Source organism: Prinia subflava, chromosome 8 (genome assembly GCF_021018805.1).
Source record: "Prinia subflava isolate CZ2003 ecotype Zambia chromosome 8, Cam_Psub_1.2, whole genome shotgun sequence".
NCBI lineage: Eukaryota > Metazoa > Chordata > Aves > Passeriformes > Cisticolidae > Prinia > Prinia subflava.
The window spans coordinates 18,651,341-18,669,402 of record NC_086254.1 but is presented as its reverse complement, the minus strand read 5'-3'; the positions used below and the strand labels follow the sequence as shown (position 1 = coordinate 18,669,402).

The 18,062-nt window shown below is 44.9% G+C and overlaps 1 protein-coding gene across 4 annotated transcripts; it reads left to right on the top strand.

Moving 5' to 3' along the window:
* Positions 1–762: 762 nt before the first annotated feature.
* Positions 763–16,266, top strand: SMARCE1 (SWI/SNF related, matrix associated, actin dependent regulator of chromatin, subfamily e, member 1). Of its 4 annotated transcripts, none has more exons than XM_063403807.1 (11): positions 763–851; positions 1,584–1,634; positions 2,137–2,180; positions 5,039–5,143; positions 7,402–7,482; positions 8,588–8,719; positions 10,232–10,403; positions 12,005–12,177; positions 13,179–13,280; positions 13,800–14,010; positions 14,741–16,266. In XM_063403807.1, the coding sequence occupies exons 2-11, from the start codon at positions 1,628–1,630 to the stop codon at positions 14,947–14,949; spliced, it is 1,236 nt and encodes a 411-aa protein (XP_063259877.1). In that variant the 5' UTR covers positions 763–851; positions 1,584–1,627; the 3' UTR covers positions 14,950–16,266. The 4 variants fall into 4 exon arrangements, with proteins under 4 accessions (XP_063259877.1, XP_063259878.1, XP_063259875.1 ...); XM_063403805.1 differs by having other exon boundaries at positions 769–851; positions 14,738–16,266; XM_063403806.1 differs by lacking the exon at positions 763–851 and adding an exon at positions 1,148–1,171 and having other exon boundaries at positions 14,738–16,266.
* The last annotated feature ends 1,796 nt before the right edge of the window (positions 16,267–18,062 follow it).

Below are 18,062 nucleotides of genomic sequence, written 5' to 3'. Positions count from 1 at the left end.
TCATATTTAATACCTGAGGTCCATCTCGCTGCCTTCCCAGCCGTCCCTAACGCCATCCCTTTCCTCTGACATTCTCCCACACACCGGCACATTCCGGCTGCCCTCAGAGCTCATCCTGCTCCATTCAACCGCTTCCGGAAGCGCTGCCATCCCAAACAATGCACCACACTGCACAGACCAGCACTGACGGACTTCATCTGACTCCATCGCTGCTTTTATGGGATATTCAGGCTCGTACACGACCCCGCAGCCTTTTCCCGTGGCCTCACGGCAGCCCGGGCCCTTCAGGGACAGCGCACTGCCCGTGAGGGGAAAAAAGCGCCAAAACCCCCTGAGGGGCCGCGCGCTGCCCGTGAGGGGAAAAAGGCGCCAAAACCTCAGCGGGCACGAGGCGTCCGCAGGGCCTCCCTGCGCGCCCGTTCTGCGCCGCAGATTCGCCACCGCCACCACCACTCGGGGCACCGTGACCGCGGTGCCCGGCGCGGGGGAAGGGGACGATGGGAGAGCGATGCTGGGCACTGCGGGTGTGGGGCGCTTCGGGAGCCGCGGTGACGCCCCGCCAGAAAGTTGCCTCCGTGCCGCTAATGACGGGCGGGGCTGGCTCTCGCGCGGCACTGGGGTTGCATCCCGCAGATTCGCCGCGGCCGCTGGAGTTGCCGCCGTCCCGTAAGGTGCAGGGACGGCCCTGGCCCCTCGGTGGGGTCCGGGACAGCCGAACAGAACCCCCATAGTGAGTAGGGAGTCACCGGCGGGCCGGGGCAGGCGTGTCGAAAGTGCGGAGCGCAGCGCGCAGGCGCGGTCGCCGCCGCCCCGGCCCGTGGGAACAAAGGGAGCGCGGCCGCAGCGAGCGGGTGAGTGCGGGGGGCCCGGCGGGGCTGAGCGGGGGCTCGGGGCGGCCCCGGGCCCGCTCCGGCAGCGCTGCGGGGCTGGAGAGGGCCCTCGGGCCCGGGGAGGGAGCGGTGGGGCCGAGGGACCGATCCTGTGGACGCCTTGGGCCCGCTCAGGCTCCGCTCGATCTCTCCGGGCCAGCCCTGTGTGCGAGTCCTGAGTACGTCGTTAGTGGGGATTCTGAAGGAGGTTGCAGCCGCCGTGACGTTATTTGAAGAGAAAGGCCGAAAAAACCACTTTATTACAGCGCTGTTTGACGGACTGCCGAGTTCGGTGCTAAAAGGTTAAGCAAGGCCTGTCTTACCGCAGCTGCCGGGCTTAGTCGTTGTTTTATGTACCCTGTAAAGGAAATACATCATTTGGTCATTCATGTGTTAATACCAGATTTCTGAAATAGTGAGGGTAAAATAATGGGGTGTGTTCTTTTTATTCCTTAAGAGACAAAATATATTTATTTAGACCCTTTAATATGAAGGTGACCTGAACCTGTGTGCACAGCTATTTAAGGCCAGATTCCTTGGAAAATCCATTAAGTTTTCAACGATATAATGCTTTGGTTTCTGAAAATTCGTTTCTCTGTATTCCAAAATTGAGAAATTTTGATAATCACTGGTGTTGATAACAATCAAAGCTTCAACGATCTGGTGGGGCGAAAGGCACAACACTTACTAGCATGATCTTCTTTTGTCTTGCAGAAGTACAAATATAATGTCAGGTGGCTGAAAATTTGACTATCAAAATGTCAAGTAAGTTTTTTTTTAAAGATTTTTCTTTCTTTACCCTGATGTTTTAAAGATCTGGTTCTGCAGAACCTGTTTGTGAGATGATGCCATTATTCCTGGCATTAAAAGAAATTAGCAAGTGTAGTGACTAAACTCTTGGCCTTAAATCGTGCTGTGGCTGATTCCTGGCATATTGTTTTCAGAGGAAACCCAGATATCACAGCTTCTAAATCCTGTTGGACTGCATTTTTGCTTTCCCTCCATGTAATTGGTGTGCATATAAGTGAATTTCATATTCTTCAGTCTTGTGCTTGAATAAAAGGCTGGAACTAGAGCGATGGGGGGGTTCAATTTTTCTTTCTTATTCTTGTGTTGCTTTTTGCTGTTCAGCGGCAAAACGCAAAGTCTTTCGGAGTAGAATTTGCTTGTTTATTGTAAATTCCTTTTAAAATGTTGGTCACAGCAGATGCCTTAAGAATTCAGATTTTCAAGAGAAAAAAATGTGCTTACATTTCTATCTTAACAGAAAGGCCATCCTATGCCCCACCTCCCACCCCAGCTCCTGCAACCGTAAGTATAGTGATTTTTCTCATTAACGCAGAGGCTTTAGTAACTTCCCAGAACAATAATTAGGTGATGAGTTGCATCACCTTCCCATATGGGAAACACAATAATAATGTGATATGAATTGTTTAAATTAATACCATTTCTTTTTTGAGAAGTTTGGGAAAGAGAAGCTGAATAAATTTGCTTTGCCTTCAAGGCTGGATCTCACAGACACTGAATTTTCTGTGAGCAGTCATTTGTCTCAAATGACTCACAGTGAGTTGCAGCAGTACTGGAATAGTTAAGAATCAACTGATATATTTGATTAGAAAATGTCCTGCTCATGGCCCAAGCCATGGGCAGACAGTGCATTTTTCCACTTTTCAGTCCTACTGTTTTTCAGTGGAATATTGGATTTTGAAACATCCTGTTATATTGTGTCAGAATAATGAAATGCTCCTGATGCCAATCTTGCATTCCTTGAAATCACTGGTATTTTGGAGTCTAGGACCTGGGAAATATTTTACTTTCTAGTAAAGTGGTATGGCCTGACACTGAGGAAAACAGGAACAGGAGCTTTGAATCCAGTCCAGTTCCTGGATGTACAAAGGTGCTCAGTACCAGTGTGCTGTGGGCAAGAACTGCTTGAAAGTAAATGCACATCTTTGGTCACATTTGTGAATAGTTTGGGTTTTAGGACAAATACTTCGTGCAGAAGATTGAGCAAAGATGCTATAGTGATTTTTTTTTTACCAAAATGAATTGGAAAACTGTTACCCAGTAGTGTGTCCTGGATCTCTGCAGGATGGGAGCTAGAAGGAATGTGATCCTTCAAATTTATTGTGCCATACTTTACAGGAAGAGGCGTGAAAATTATATAATGCATAAATACAAGTTATGTTTTTATAAGTTTACATAAATAAAACTTGATTTGCATAGTTTGCTCAGAGTTTTCATTTTGCACACAGCGAAATAGATCTGTGGCAGTGTTAGAAGGAACATGATGGATCTACTCTGACCACTGGATTCCTGCATCGAGAGCTGTGCATACACATGTGATTCTTTTGGGATCTAGCATGGATACAGATGTTTAATTGTTCATGTTGTTGTGGTCCAGTCCTTCAGAAGGATACATGAAGCACATATCAGAACTGCAACCAGTGACATGCATTGCCTGTCCTACAAACATCTTCTGTTCTGTATCATATTTTATACAGTCCTTCACATGATGGTCTGTGCTCTGTTAATGCAAGTCACAAAGTAGCCAAATAACCTTGCTTGTTCTTCCACAGCCAGTTCCAGGTGCTGCAGTCAACAAAATCCCAGTAATTCTCAAAACTGCAGTACTGTACCTGAAATAAAAATTCTTGATGTGATGCAAGGTAGTTCCTGGTAACATTTAAATCCTGTCTTGCAGAAATAAAGAATTAAGCAGACGGAGATTACAATTGTCACTTGGTTTTGTTGAAGAGGTGTAGTTCAACTTTTTCAAAACCTGTTCTTATGGTAATACAAAAAAACTGTAGTAAAACAATGCCTTATGAAGTAGTGGATGTGTATGTTATGAGCTCAGGCATACAGATGAGCACATCAGCTGCTGTGACTGAGTTAAAAAGCTTGGCAATAAAATCTCTATTCAAGACTGACTGTTAAAGGATAATTTTCCTCTGCACTTGTGTGTTTAGAAATAAACTCCTGCAGTGTGTCTGCATTGACCTGAAACCTTCCTAGTTACTGCAGTCAGCTCCTAGGACACTTCTGTTCAGTGTTTGTATGTGTCACACTTTGGTTCTTAGAGTCCTGAACCTATTTGTCAAATTTTTATCACTGTAATCTGGAACAGGTCCAGTCAGCGAATCCCTGTGAAAGACTTCTTGGAATGTTCATTAGGGCTGCTGGAGAGTGGGACACCGTGGGAATGACATTTAAATGTACAGAAACACTCCAGGCTCTCTGAATCTTAATGGAATCGTAGAACCACTACAGTCAGGACTTAATTACCATTAAATAGTTGATCTATTTTTCCAACAAAATCTGACTGGGAAAGGGATGATAATGGGAAAAAAAGAAATTCATTTGAGGAGGGGAATACAGGGAACCTGGTGAAACTTGAGTGTCCATTGCTAAGAAGGAAATGTAAAGAAACAAGATTTTTTTTCCTGTGTGAAGTGAAAAAATCAATCCACTTTCATGAATGAATGAAGATATATTGATTAACTTCTGAATTGTCTTGGATTTGGTGATGTGTTCAGACTAGTTTAAAGTTTTTAACTTACAGATCTTACTGCAGATGTAGAGTTCCTCAGCTCTGTCAGTCGACAGCCTGCCTTATAACAGAGGGATATCTCTGGGAATTGACTTCAGCCACTGGCAGTGGAGTGCAAATGGTGCTTTGAGAGATTTCCTCCCCTGCCCCATTTGTTAGGAAGGCAGAATTCCGGGAAGAAAAGCAGGCAGGAATTTTCCTTGGTGACAAATGTGGATACTTGGGATTTCTGTGCCATCACTGGGTGCTATGTTGCCCTGTAACTTTCACCCTTGGGAGACAAAAGTCTTCTGAATTCCTTATGTTGAAAAACTTTATTAGCCATGAGCTGAATTTACAGAATATTTGTTTAAATGAGTTACACAGTTAAGAGAAATAAAATCACCATTTTCAGACAGAAATTTGTAGTGACACATTTGCCTAAAAGTCCTGTTTCCTTACCAGGTTTATACGGGAGTAAGTTGTATGTGTTGGGAAGACACCAACTGCTACACCTCATTGCTTGTTTGAATTCTGGTTGCTTTTGCATGCCATATTGCAGTTCATTTTCATTTCTGTGTTTTCCTCGTTTGAGCTCATTTCTCATTCGTGTTTTTGTCTCATTTGTTTCCATCAGCAAATGCCCAGCACCCCAGGGTTTGTGGGATACAATCCATACAGCCATCTGGCCTACAACAACTACAGGCTGGGAGGGAACCCGGGCACCAACAGCCGGGTCACGGTAGGAGAATCAACTATTACATCCTCCGGCAGACACCAGGAACTGACCAGAAATGGCTTTAGGGTTAGGTTCTTCAGAGTCTTGGCTGCTGCCACTTCTTTATAAAAAACAAGAACAACTTCTGATTCTTATTCCTCACCTTCCCCCCTTTTCCCCTTCACTCTGAAACCTTTTGCAGGAAAATGGGTTTTTACTCAGCAGGGAAAACTGGTAATGGTGTGTGATGCAGACATCCAAAAAGACAGATTTCGTGGTCTTCAGTGACCACTGCATGTGTAGGAAAAGGTTCTGTAGCTGGGTGTGAATTTTTGGAGGGAGGGAACTGCTCCATTTGCTGAGGTGCATTGGTACAAAAATAAGGAAGAACATTTTGCAAACCGGAGATCGTTGATAGTCGTTGCATCATCCTGTCGAGCCATGCGAGAGGTACAGGCCTTTATTTTTCTTTCTAGTCTTAGTCTGATAATAACTGCACAGTCCCAAGTTCAGTCATTATTTTTTCAACAAAAGTGTGATGTTGATAATAAAATAGAATCCTTTCAGCTCGTATATGTGTCAGTGTGTGGGAAATGGATGTTACGTTCATTTTTCATGGAGTAAACAAAGTGAGGTGGAGACAAGTGATGAGAGAGGTGACAGCTTCTTTCAAACATGAATCAAGTCCTAGCATTGTATGCAGTTAGGAAACAAAAATAGTGGAAATGTAACACTTTTATAACACAACAGAAACAGAGTAAATCCCTGATATTTTCTTAAATATCTCACAACTTTAAAGTTTTTCTGTGTAGATCTTTGTACCTCAAAACTTCTGATCAGTTTGGAAGCTGATCCAAAGATTTCTCAAGGACCAAATACATGGTGCTTTTAAAGAAGTGTACTCTTTTTATGCTTCTCATATAAACCTTCTTTCAAACTTCATATATGAAGTTCATCCAATTTGTTAAAGCATTTACAGAAAGGACCTTCCCCTGCAAGCTGGAATTGAAATGGATACTTTCCTCATACAAGACTAAGTCAGGTTTTGTCTGAGAACTTCCATTGTTTCTGTATGTCACAAGCATACACAGCCTGCTCTGCCATGCATATCCCAGTATATGGATGGTGTCTTTAAACACCTCTTAATTTAAAAGCATTAAACAGTTTCCGTTAATGTTTTTCCAACCCATCTGTATGTGTATCTATGTATACATTTTGGTGATGCATATACCTCATGCACATTATTTATACACGGTTCTGTATGCATTGTTCATAGAGCTCCATAAATTCAGGGGGAAAAAAACCCAACAAAACAAAAATTATCAGGAGGAAAACTGAGTATTGAACGTGAGCCTTCTGGGCTACACCCAAGTATTGATCTACATGCCACAGCCCTGAAAGATCTTGAACCTGCTTTGTATTTTCATGTAAATACTCCCACTTAATAGAACTCCCGGCATGTGGAAGTGCTGGAAGAGTGGAGGGTTTCAGACCCTGCAGTTGACAGGGGCTGTGCTGCCATTGCACAGTTTTAGGAGCAAGCCCTGTTGGTGTTCTGTGGGTTGAGGGGATGCAAGGGGAGCCAGCAGCTTTCCAGCAGCAGCGTTAAAGCTTTTGTGTAGTGCCAGCACTGTCTGGCAGCGTAAAGCCAAAGGAAGACAGAGCACAGGAGCATGTTCCAGGCTGATTGGGACAACTCATTACAGCTTGGCTACAAGCAGAGCACATATTTACCTTTTAGCTGCATAGGGTTGTTTTCTTTTCATGAAAATCCGTTAATTGGCTCCAAATTATCACTGACAAATTTTGCAGAAAAATAATTGCTAAAATTATTTGATAATGTGTCTAACTTAATGTTTTTAAACTTGCTTCATATCTTTTTTCACCTGTACGGTAGCCACATTAAATTTGTCGAAACAGATAAAATAAATTAGTCATCAGAAGTGAGAAAAAACAACATGCTGGGATTAGTGTTTCCATGTCAGTTCCTAAGCTGTGTAGTTCAGTTTTAAGAACATGGAGCCCTTTTGAGGATTTATCTGGTTGCTGCTCTGTAAACTTACAGAGAAAATAACAAACTTAGATTGGAAATTATTGATGTGAGGACCAGCTCTAGCCTAGTGCTTGTTCACTTACAGACTGGGTAATTTTTTTGGTGATGTTGCTTGCTTCTCTTGGTGGGGGTGTGTGAATGCACAAGAATGAGTGTTTTCCAAAACTAGTGCGTGTAGAAACTGCTCAGCGACCCCATTAACAAATGGATTTATCCGGTTCTTTTATAGGCTTCCTCTGGTATTACCATTCCAAAGCCCCCCAAACCCCCAGACAAGCCCCTGATGCCCTACATGAGGTACAGCCGGAAGGTGGGTATTACAGTGTCCATCAGTAATAAAGTCAGTGTTCGTTTGTGCTAACAATTAATCGCTATGATCTTAGTTTCAGCTTCTAAACGTTGACTCCTAACAGCCTGCGCTCTCTTAAGGGGATGTAAAGTACAGAGTCTGCCCTGCAGAACAAAGGCAGCAGTAGTCTGGTCACACAGTTGCCAGTTTCTGGGGGGAAAGTTGCTAAAATGCTAATTCCTACCACTGTCTGCTGACAAGGATCCACCCCGCCACATTCAGAAGTTCCTGTGACTTACTGACAGAACTTTTTTATATAAAGGAAATATTCCTTGCGTTTTCTGGGCTTGGTGCAGTGCTGTAGCTGGACTGAAGAGTAGCAATGAGTGGACTTTGCATGTTCTCCTTCACCACCCTAGCCCGTGGCAACGTTTGCTTCGCTATTCTGTGAACTGTTTGACAGAAAGTAGGAGAGAGACTCTTGGGGAGTCTGGAATCTGATGGGGCATGGGGAGGGCATGGCAGCCTGGCTGAAGCGGGTGAGCCAGAAGGAATTTCTTCCACTTCTGGTAAAGTATCTTTACCAGCTTGTCTGTCTTAGGCCAAAAAACATCAACACACACAAAAAAAAAAAAAAAAAAGTCAAGTGGCGCAGCAAGAAATTACACTGGCAGCTCTCCTTTTTTTCCCTGTAAAGTTAGAAACCTTTTTTGGTGGAGTCAGAACTTGTTGGAACTCAGATTGATCAGCAAGACTGAAATATTGTGAAATGTTACATTCTGATCTGAAAAGCTCAGTCTCTTTGTCATAATCTACTGCTGGATGTGTTTACTCAGTAGCATTTTTTTCCCCGAGATGCAGCGATGTTCATTTAAGAAGAGAATTGAGAGGGTTAAAGGCAATATTCCCATGAGACCAAAGCCACTCAGCAATTGCCTGGTTCAGTAGCTGGCTTCCTACTGACTTCCTGCCCCAGAAAATAATCCAGATAGTTTAGCCAGACTCGTTCCTAACTTTATCCTGTTTTTCATGGTGATTCCAGAAAGAACACTGAGATGACAATATAAAATGTTTAATTTGGAAGTATTTAGATATCATTAGTAAAGCTCCAGCTGTTTCTGTTAAGGTCTGGGACCAAGTGAAGGCGTCCAATCCTGATTTGAAGTTATGGGAAATTGGCAAGATTATTGGAGGAATGTGGCGAGATCTCACTGATGAAGAGAAGCAAGAGTATTTGAATGAATATGAAGCTGAAAAGGTAAATGGAAGAAATCTGGGATGTTTATTACAGCTGATTCTTCTAGGAACTGGTCTGAGAAGAAAAATTCATCTTCCCCATTCAGGGGTGTTTGAGGCATTCACGAGAGCCCTGTATGTAACTTAAATGGAAGTTTGTCCTGACACGTCTCTTAGATTTTTTAAATAACTGTGCATCAACTGTGACTGGTCAGTTTTTAGACCTAATTCAAAATGAAGTATTTATAATTGAGTGTCGATTTTAACTGTTTAATGAATGGATTTGATTGTACAACATCAGTATTGAAAAGATTGTTTCAACACCAAAATCCTCTTTCAAAAGTGGTGCTCTGCAACTACTGCTGTTGTCATGAACGTGTTCCTAAGAGACTTCCAGTCACGTGGGGTTTGGTTTTCCTGGTGGAACTCCACGCTGTGGCATTAGTGTTTTGTTTCTTAATAGAAAATGCACTTGTAGTGTTTTCTTGTGCTTTTGTTTTGGTTTTATTGATCTAAATGACAAGAGATGACAGCTGCCTCGTGTCTAGGTTGGTAAGTGTTGAGCACCTGTATGAGACTGTTCTTGTGATTCTCAGGTACAAAGGGAGAATTGTGCAGCTGATGTGATGTGCTTACACCTGGCAGGCACCTGAGGCTCTGGCTACCTGGTCAAATCTCAGCTGGTTTTATTCCAAGGCAATAGAGAAGTACTGCAAAGCTTGGTGCTCATAGCTGAGAAAAAAGAATCCAAGAATTCTATTTTTAACTTGGTAATGATGTTTAGATTGTAAGCTCCTTGGGGCAGGGGCCAGCTGGTTTCTGTTTGTGCAGTGCCAAGGCAGAAGGATTCTGGTCCTGATCATAAAGAGTTTTAGGTGCCTTTAACAATATCACAGATTATATCCATTTTTCATTGGAAATATCTCCAATCGCTGTACAGAATCTTAAAAGTGAGATTAAAGAAAGCAGTACAAAGGGAAAAGGTATTTCAAAGAATGTGAAAATAGTCCTGTCTTGCTGCCAGGAGGGGACGTGAGTCTGGCTGCAGCTTTCTGGGCCATCCCAGAGCAGGGATGGGTCAAAGAATGGACAAGACTTAAGTGATTTTGAATAATGGTCCATGTCATACTGGCATAAGGAAAGAGAAGAAATCAGAATCACAGAAGTAGTTAGAACTCCAGAGAATTACTGAGAATATTTTGCATTTGCTAATTTCATCTCACCAGAACCTGATCATAAATGTTCTGAGGTGTTTGAATTTGAAATCTCAGAAAACGGAGCTATCATAAGACTTCCAGGTAGTAAAACTGAAAAGGACCTAAAAACCAGCTGTGTTTTTAAAACACAAACAACTATAAAAGAAGTTTGAATTTGTAAGACAGAAAGACTGAGAGAATCTGGTCATTTGTATCTCAGCCAGACAATTCATCTTCAGCTTTGTCCGTGTAACCGCGCTGTGGGTTACACAGAGCGCAGTCGTGGCGAGGTGGGGCTCACCCAGGGGTGCAATCAAACCATGTTGGTCACCTTTCAGATCGAGTACAACGAGTCCATGAAGGCCTACCACAACTCCCCTGCCTACCTGGCCTACATCAACGCCAAGAGCCGCGCCGAGGCGGCGCTGGAGGAGGAGAGCCGGCAGCGGCAGTCGCGCATGGAGAAGGGGGAGCCCTACATGAGCATCCAGCCCGCAGAGGATCCCGATGGTAAGGAGCTTGTGTGCACTCCCAGTGGGACACTCATGGCAGGACAGCCCGTGGAGATGCAGAAAACCACCCGTGTGCACCTGCTGCAGCACCTCACGTGCCTTCGCTTCTGCTTTGGTGCTCTCATGCTGATTTTCATTGCCACGTTTTATCCCGTGCAGCTGATTTTGTTCCCAAAAGTAAGGTGGCACCCGTGGCAAAAGTTATTCCAACCCGTCTTAATTAAGTGTGAAGCAATGCTTAATAGTTCAGACAAAATCAGTGTGCTCACAATACCGTAATGGCTTTAGCACATGCTTTAGAAAAGGCTTAGATGCCTGATTTAATCTGGCTTGGCTGGAATGTTGTGCTTTATTACCAGAAGCACGTAAATCTGACAGGCAGAGTTCTGGTGTGATTAAGAACCCCTGAACTTTGAATGTGTTCAACAACTGTCATTTGAGATTGCTTGGGGAGTGAGGTGCCCTTGCTGCTGACAAGTTGATGAGAAAATTCTGAAAGTTTATTTGACTGCAAGGAAATGCACCCCACCCAGTGGGAAAAGTCAGCCTCACACACCTCATGGCTGCTTTTAAATTCATCACCAAATACTTGTTGAAACCTGAGGGTGAAAAATGTACTCAGTTACACCCTTTTTTTTCCTTCCCCCTTGTAAAAGCACACCCCTGAGATGAAGCTCATGGCAAACAGCATTTTCCCCTGTGTGAGGTAATTGCAACATTTATGTAAATACATTTCATGCCGGAATAGCTGGAACCTGGGGACTTGAGATTCTGTTCTGTGCTACCTGAGCAAAGTAGACTCAGGCAGAACCAACCCTCACCTCTTTTTTGCTTTGTTTAATCAGATACCTCAGTGAGCTACAATGTAACACTGTGAAATAAACTTTCATTTAACTAGTTCACTTCTTTGGTGGTATCTCCTGGCATGGTGTTCAGCTTAAAATTTCTGTGAATAGTTGGGATAGTCATCTCCAGTAGGAATACTCAATGTAAAACAAATTAGACTTCTGGACTTTTCTAGGTGGCACTGTTCCAGGAGATAATTCATACTTGTTGTTTAACTGGTTTCTCTTTAGAGAAATGCACTTACTAATAAATAATCAAATACTCTTAATACATGACTCTGAATTTTCAGTGATGACCAAATATGTCGCACTGCTTCATGCTTTCAGTCCTCAGTGTTTTAAAAAAAATAAGAGTTTTTGATCATCTGTGCTACAAAGGTTATTTATAGAGGAATCACTATCCTGCTGGAAACATGATTAATCAGGAATGGGTCTTTTATTTGATGTATTAATAGTCCCTCTTACTGTGGAAATGTGGAAAGCAACACAGTGAATAACTAGGTCAGCCCCAATTTCAGCTGTGGGAAATGCATGTGAAATCAGCCAGTAGAGCTGTGCCAGGTAAATGCTGCCCTGGCCACCCTTTGTCTTCTTTTGTAATTCCCTGATGCTCTGTGTGTGTTACTGCAAACTTTGTGACATGACAACCACTGGTGTTAGGGCTCATATTTTGTTTTTTCTGCGTGGCAGCGTCATTAGAGCTGGCTCTCATTTTGTGGAATCAGAGCCGTTACCCCCCAAACTCCCGTTCCAGATTACGACGATGGCTTCTCCATGAAGCACACGGCCACGGCGCGCTTCCAGAGGAACCACCGGCTCATCAGCGAGATCCTGAGCGAGAGCGTGGTGCCCGACGTGCGCTCCGTGGTCACCACGGCCAGGATGCAGGTCCTGAAGCGCCAGGTTCAGTCTCTAATGGTTCATCAGGTAAAGAGAAAGGATGCGGGCGCAGCTAAACCACGGTGGGGCTGGGCTCTGCTCCAAGGCTTGGATCGTTCGATCGCCGACGTGACTGTTCTTGCTGGGTGTCGATGCTCTGTGTGCTCCAGGAGCTAATCCCTGACACTTCTTGGGAGCTGCAGAATGGGAGACTTCACCTTCTGTGCTGTTATGTTACAGAGGATCGTGTTAAACTGTATTTTATTCTTTGGGATACACTAAGTGTTAGTTCCATAGTTCTTCATTATTACGCACAGCCCTCTGTATGCAGTGTAAAGATCTGCTGGTTAATAAGTACTGGTAGGGTTGTGATTTCAGGTACCTGACAACTCTTTTTTTGTAATTATTCTCTTTTTTTTGCAATAAATTGTCCCTGTTCTAACATTTTTCACTGAAAGTTATATTTATACAAAATACATGGTGAAGTCAAACCTGCATGTTTCACCAAACTTTGGGCACACGCCTGTGTTGTCCATTCATGTTACATGGTCAGTGTGTGTGTGGGTGAAGCAAGACCAGAATTAGGTAGATTTTTTTTTGTTGTTTTTTTTAATTACAGAAGATTTTGAGGGTAGAGGGGGTGGTTGTCTTTCTTTCCTATCAATTGTGGTCTTTCTGTGTTAGATAATATAATTGATGTGGAGGGTGTGTCTGGACCTGTGGGCTGTGTATATACAGACCTGTGGGATATGGATACACAGACCTGGGGGTGCAGAATAGGAAAGAAAATGTGCAGATTTGATGCTGGAAGCTCCACCTCAGGTACACAGTGTTTCATTTACAGTCTGCTTGAACTGCTGCACAGACCCATGTACTGCTTCTACTTCTCAGTATGAACTTCTGAGCTAGTGGGTATCAGAGGCAGGCAGAAGGATGTTCACATATTAGACCAATATTTAAAAATAAACCCATATGAAAATTTTTATGCGTAGCTGTACAGTTTTGAGGTGACTGCACAGTGATGTTCTTGCTGTTTGTTTCACTTCCAGCGTAAGCTTGAAGCTGAGCTGCTGCAAATTGAGGAGCGTCACCAGGAAAAGAAGAGGAAGTTTTTGGAGAGCACAGAATCCTTCAACAACGAGCTGAAAAGGGTACAACTCATTTTTCATACTTACTCTGAGGAAGCTGCTGGTTCCACAGTGGTGCAAGTGCTTCAGTTCTCTGTTCAGTTCTGAGCAGTTGCCCAGCTGCTGGGACAGAGCCCTGGTGTGGGTGGAACAAAGCACAGGATGATTTCCTGCTCCTTCAGTGACCTTTAGGGGGACATTGGGCCAGCAGAGTTCAGAAGAGCCTCCAGGCTGGGCTGGGTGAATTCACTCAGAGCAGCTGGAGGAGCTGAAGCCACTGTGGAGGGCACACTGCTCTCCTTGGCTGAGTTCAAATAACAAGTTTTAGGTTGTTTATTTATTCCCTCTCCTCCTTTTCTTGTTAATATGCCTGTATGTCACTCCCTAGTTACCTTTAATACAAACTCTGTAAAATCAAAAGGACTGTGCTGCATGTGGAAATAATGAACTCATCGTTGGGGTTTATGATGATTTATTTCTCGGGGTAACTGAGGTAGTAAAAGAGCTAAAGAGTTTTCCTTTGTTTTGTTTTTTAATTGCTAGTTATGCAGTTTGAAGGTGGAAGTGGATATGGAAAAAATTGCAGCTGAAATTGCTCAAGCTGAGGAACAGGCTCGCAAGAGACAGGAGGAAAGGGAAAAGGAAGCAGCTGAGCAAGCTGAGCGCAGTCAGAACAGCCTGGCAGCCGAGGAGGAGCAGGCAGCCAGCAAGGGGGAGGAGAAGAAGGAAGAGGAGAGCACTCCAATGGAAGCAGGTAACTGCATCTGAACATCTGCTGCAGAATCCTCCAAGGATCAGCAGTGAAAGGTCTCTGAGGAGAAAGTTCACTGCGTGTTGGTGAACATGGGGATTTGCTTGCTTCTCATTAAATTACTCATTTTTAAAAGAGGAGAGGGTAAGATCCCACAGAGCCCCATGTCATGCTTTGTGTGTGATGTACCCAAAAAGTACTAAACCTTTAGTTAGACTTTGGTTAACTGGGAGCAAGTGGGAGTGTTTCCTTGTCCCAGTGTCAGTGTCCAGCCAGGATGATGCACAGCAATGCTTCCTATGCAGCTCTCAGGCAAATTCTCCAGCTGCTTTGTGCTCTGGACAGTGGCAGTAACAAATGCGGCTGGATTTAGGAGTCCCAGTGACTAGTACATCAGTGAGTCACTGCTGGAACTGCAGGGACATAAGGAAAGAGGCACCAAGGAGTTCAAATTCCAGTGCTTCTGCTTTAACAAGGAGCATGGCTTTCCTATGGCTGGGATTCTGAGGTTAGGCAGCTGTGGCTGACATCAGGATGTTGTGACAGGACCAATGTATCCTCAGCACTGAGAGATTCCTGAGCTGTGCCTGTCCCTGCATGTTCTAAGTGACAGAAGTGACTGCTATGGAATAAAGGGATTTATTATAGCTTCTGTTTCTTCCTAAATCCTAATTGCACAACCTAAATAAATACTGGCACGTAAATGACACCGAGAAATCTGTTTTTCCAGAAGAGCCTCACCCAGAAGAGAGCACAGAGAACCAGCAGAATGGTGAAGAAGGAACCTCCACCCCAGAGGACAAGGAGAGTGGGCAGGAGGGGGTGGACAGCACAGCTGAGGAGGGGACCAGCGACAGCAACACCGGCTCCGAGAGCAACAGCGCCACCGTGGAGGAGCCGCCCGCGGACCCCAGCGCCGAGGAGGGCGAGAAGAAGGAGTAATCAGTGACTCAGTTCCTGTGTCTCTGTAATGAAGTGCTGTTTGATTCCAGAACGTGCTCCGCGGCTGTTGTACCTCCCCTGCCTCTGTCACTCGTCTCCAAAGGATGCCAGGGCTTAGTGACACGTCAGGTTATCAGCGTAGCGATGTGAAGGGGCCTGCAGAGGCACAAGGTGTCCTGCAGCAGGCAGAAAAGGAACCTCGTGTGTCTAAACACAGCTGTTAGAGTGTGGAGAGATGCTTGTATCACTTGTAATACTTTCCTAGAAAGACACCACTGGTTTTGATTTCCATATGAGAAATTTAGGCCTTCTCCCTTTCTTCTGATGCCATGGACACAGTGGCACTTTTCCCCAGAGGCCCTTCCTGCCCCGTTGTGGCAGCAGTGAGGTGCAGGTGTCTCACCTGTGCTGCAGTCCTGGCCTGACTGCGTGAGGGACCTGCTCCTGCAGTGGCACTGCCTTTCTGGAGAGGCTGGAATGTGATTGAAGCATTCAGACCTTTTGTCACCATGGAGCAAAGACCTGATGCCTGCCCAGGGTGTCACCTGGAGCCTCTCCTTACCTAACAAAAGTCCCCTGTGTCCCACAACTGCTGTGCTGCCTGTCAGCAAGGGCAATTTCTGCTGCAGCTGCACCAGTCCATGCTTTTAAAGAAAGCTCTCAGTCCTGAGGAGCAGCTCCAGACTCAGGCTGAAAGTCTGGGGTTTAGGAGTTTTTTGGTGTAACTTGTTTTTCTAGAGTAGCTGCTCTGCAGTGGTGGAAACTTGCTCATGGTCTGTGTGTGGCATGTCAGGAGATCCAGTTCCAAAGGGCTCAGTGTAGTCTTGCAGGAAATGACACATCATGAGGGATTTTTTTTCTGTGGTGCAGGATTCTTTTCAACAAGCCTTTGCTTTTCTTTCCCAATTAACTCCTTTATTTGCTACCAAGAGGTCCTGGTGTGGCCTGGCACAGAGAAGAACAGGAGAGTGTTTAGACACGCACATGTTCTCTGAGCAGACAGTCACTGATATGGCACAAATGGTAAAAAATAGTAGTTTTGCTTGTCAGGAGCTTTCAGAACCTCTGGAGACTCTACAAATACACTGAAAAGGCCATAATTTGCCCTATATAAGCAGAAGCCCACAAATAAATACACTGAATTGCAGCAACAGCCATGGGCCACTTGACTTTACAACTGAGGGAACACACAATGTTTCAATGAACCAATGTGTATTTGCAGAACAGTGGGTCTATCAGATGGTGTTTTTTAAATCCTTTTTTTTTTTTTATGGTCTAAAAATAAAATCCAACAAGTTTGGTTTTTTTTAAAACTCACAGTGGTCTGTTCTTGTCTTTTAAGGTAGTGCCATTGTTTGGTTGAGAGCTGTTTTCCATCTCAAGCCAGAGGAAGATAAGCACACAGGATTTTATTTCTTACACAGTACCAGCTGCTGGCTGGACTGGAGCCCTCCCCCGAGCCCATGGGGCCCAGGTGGGGTTCCACACCTGAGGTGCTGCAAACCCTTGTTGTGCAACAGCTTTTATCTGCAGCAGCCCTGGGTTCTGGAGGCCGGGGGAGCTTTTCATCTGCTCCAAATTCTCAAGGTGTATGTAAATAACTTCTTATTGGCAAAGACGGGTGTGTGCAGCTCAGGGTGTGTACGTGAAGGAGTGGGTGTCTTCACGAATGAAATAACTTGTCCAAGCACATGAGAACGTGAAGGAATGCCCATGGGCAGCATTGGAGCACTGACCAGCTCCATGGTGCCTGCAGAGGTGCCTGCAAGGGACAGGATCATCAGGAGCTCAGCACAGGAGAGGGACAGACCTTGGGAGAACCCTGGCTCTGCAGCAGCCCTTCCTCAGAGCAACCTGGAGCTCCTGGTGGGCCCTGTGTCCTCCAAGTCCTCAGTGGGATGTCCTTGATGGACTTGTGGCCACCTGCAGGTCCCCAGCAGGGCCAGGAACCCTTCCTCCCATGAGGAGGAGCCCTCATGCTTTGCTGCAGGTCCCGCTGGAGCTGCTCTGCTCCTGGGTGCCCTGCCTGGCAGGTGGTGGGTGCAGGCTGGAGACCTGGGCTGCAGCCATCCCCCGTGGGTGCTGAGAGCTGGTGAATCCCCCACGCCCCCGGGGAACCAAAGCAAATCCAAGCCTGGTGTGTGCAAGGGAGTTGTTTTCTTTGGTTTGTTTTTGTCTTCAAGAAAAACCAGGGGGTTTCAAGTCTGACTCAGGCATTGTGACCTCTGACATCACCATGGTGCTGCTGCTGGTTTGCTCTGCAGGCAAAGGTTCTCATCTGTGTTGGGTAGTTGTCAAAAATATGCTTTTATCTCACCACAAAAACACACTCAGTAAAAGTTATTAAGAAACCTGGGTTAAAAAAAGAACTGATCTCAAAAGTTTTTTGTTGGTTTGGAGGTTTGTTGGGTTTTTGTTGTTTCTTTTTTTTTTTTTTTTTTTTGCATTTATGTAGTTATTAGATTTTATCACCCCAAAAACCTTCTAACCTACAAAGCTGGTGCAGAGTAACGGGTGCATAGCACAAAGCAGGCCCAAAGGGTAAATTTTGAAAGGGATTTAGATGTTAAAATATGAACCAGGCACCTTGTGAGGTTGTTCAGAAATGATTCACCAGGTAAAGTGAACCCAGAGCCCAGGCCTCCAAGAGCTTCATGCACCCAAATCCCTTTCAAACCCCTCACCTACCTACAGGACTGAGCTTGGCTTCCCAGAAAGACAAAAGCCTCATATTTGTGCAACAGCTGAACTTTCAGAGAAGAAAAAAAGGCTTATAGAGAAACAAACAAGGTTGTTTTTTTAAAAAATGGTAAGAAATCACCTGTGTATCACCTGGACAAGTCTTGCCAAGTTGCTCTGCCTGGAGCCAAACGAGCTGCAGACGCTGCTCACAAGAGAGGATTATGCTGGTGACAGAAAGAAATAAAACAGATTAAAGGAGCTTTACAGGAATAAAATATCAAAGCAAATCCGAACGCTGGCGCAGAGGGGTGGCTGGGGCAGCTCGTGTGTGTCAGGGAGGCAGAGCCTGCTCAGAGCCCCTGAACCCTGACCTGGGGAGCCTTGGGGGAGCAGCTCCAGAGCCCACATCCACTCCTGGGTGGTGATAAACT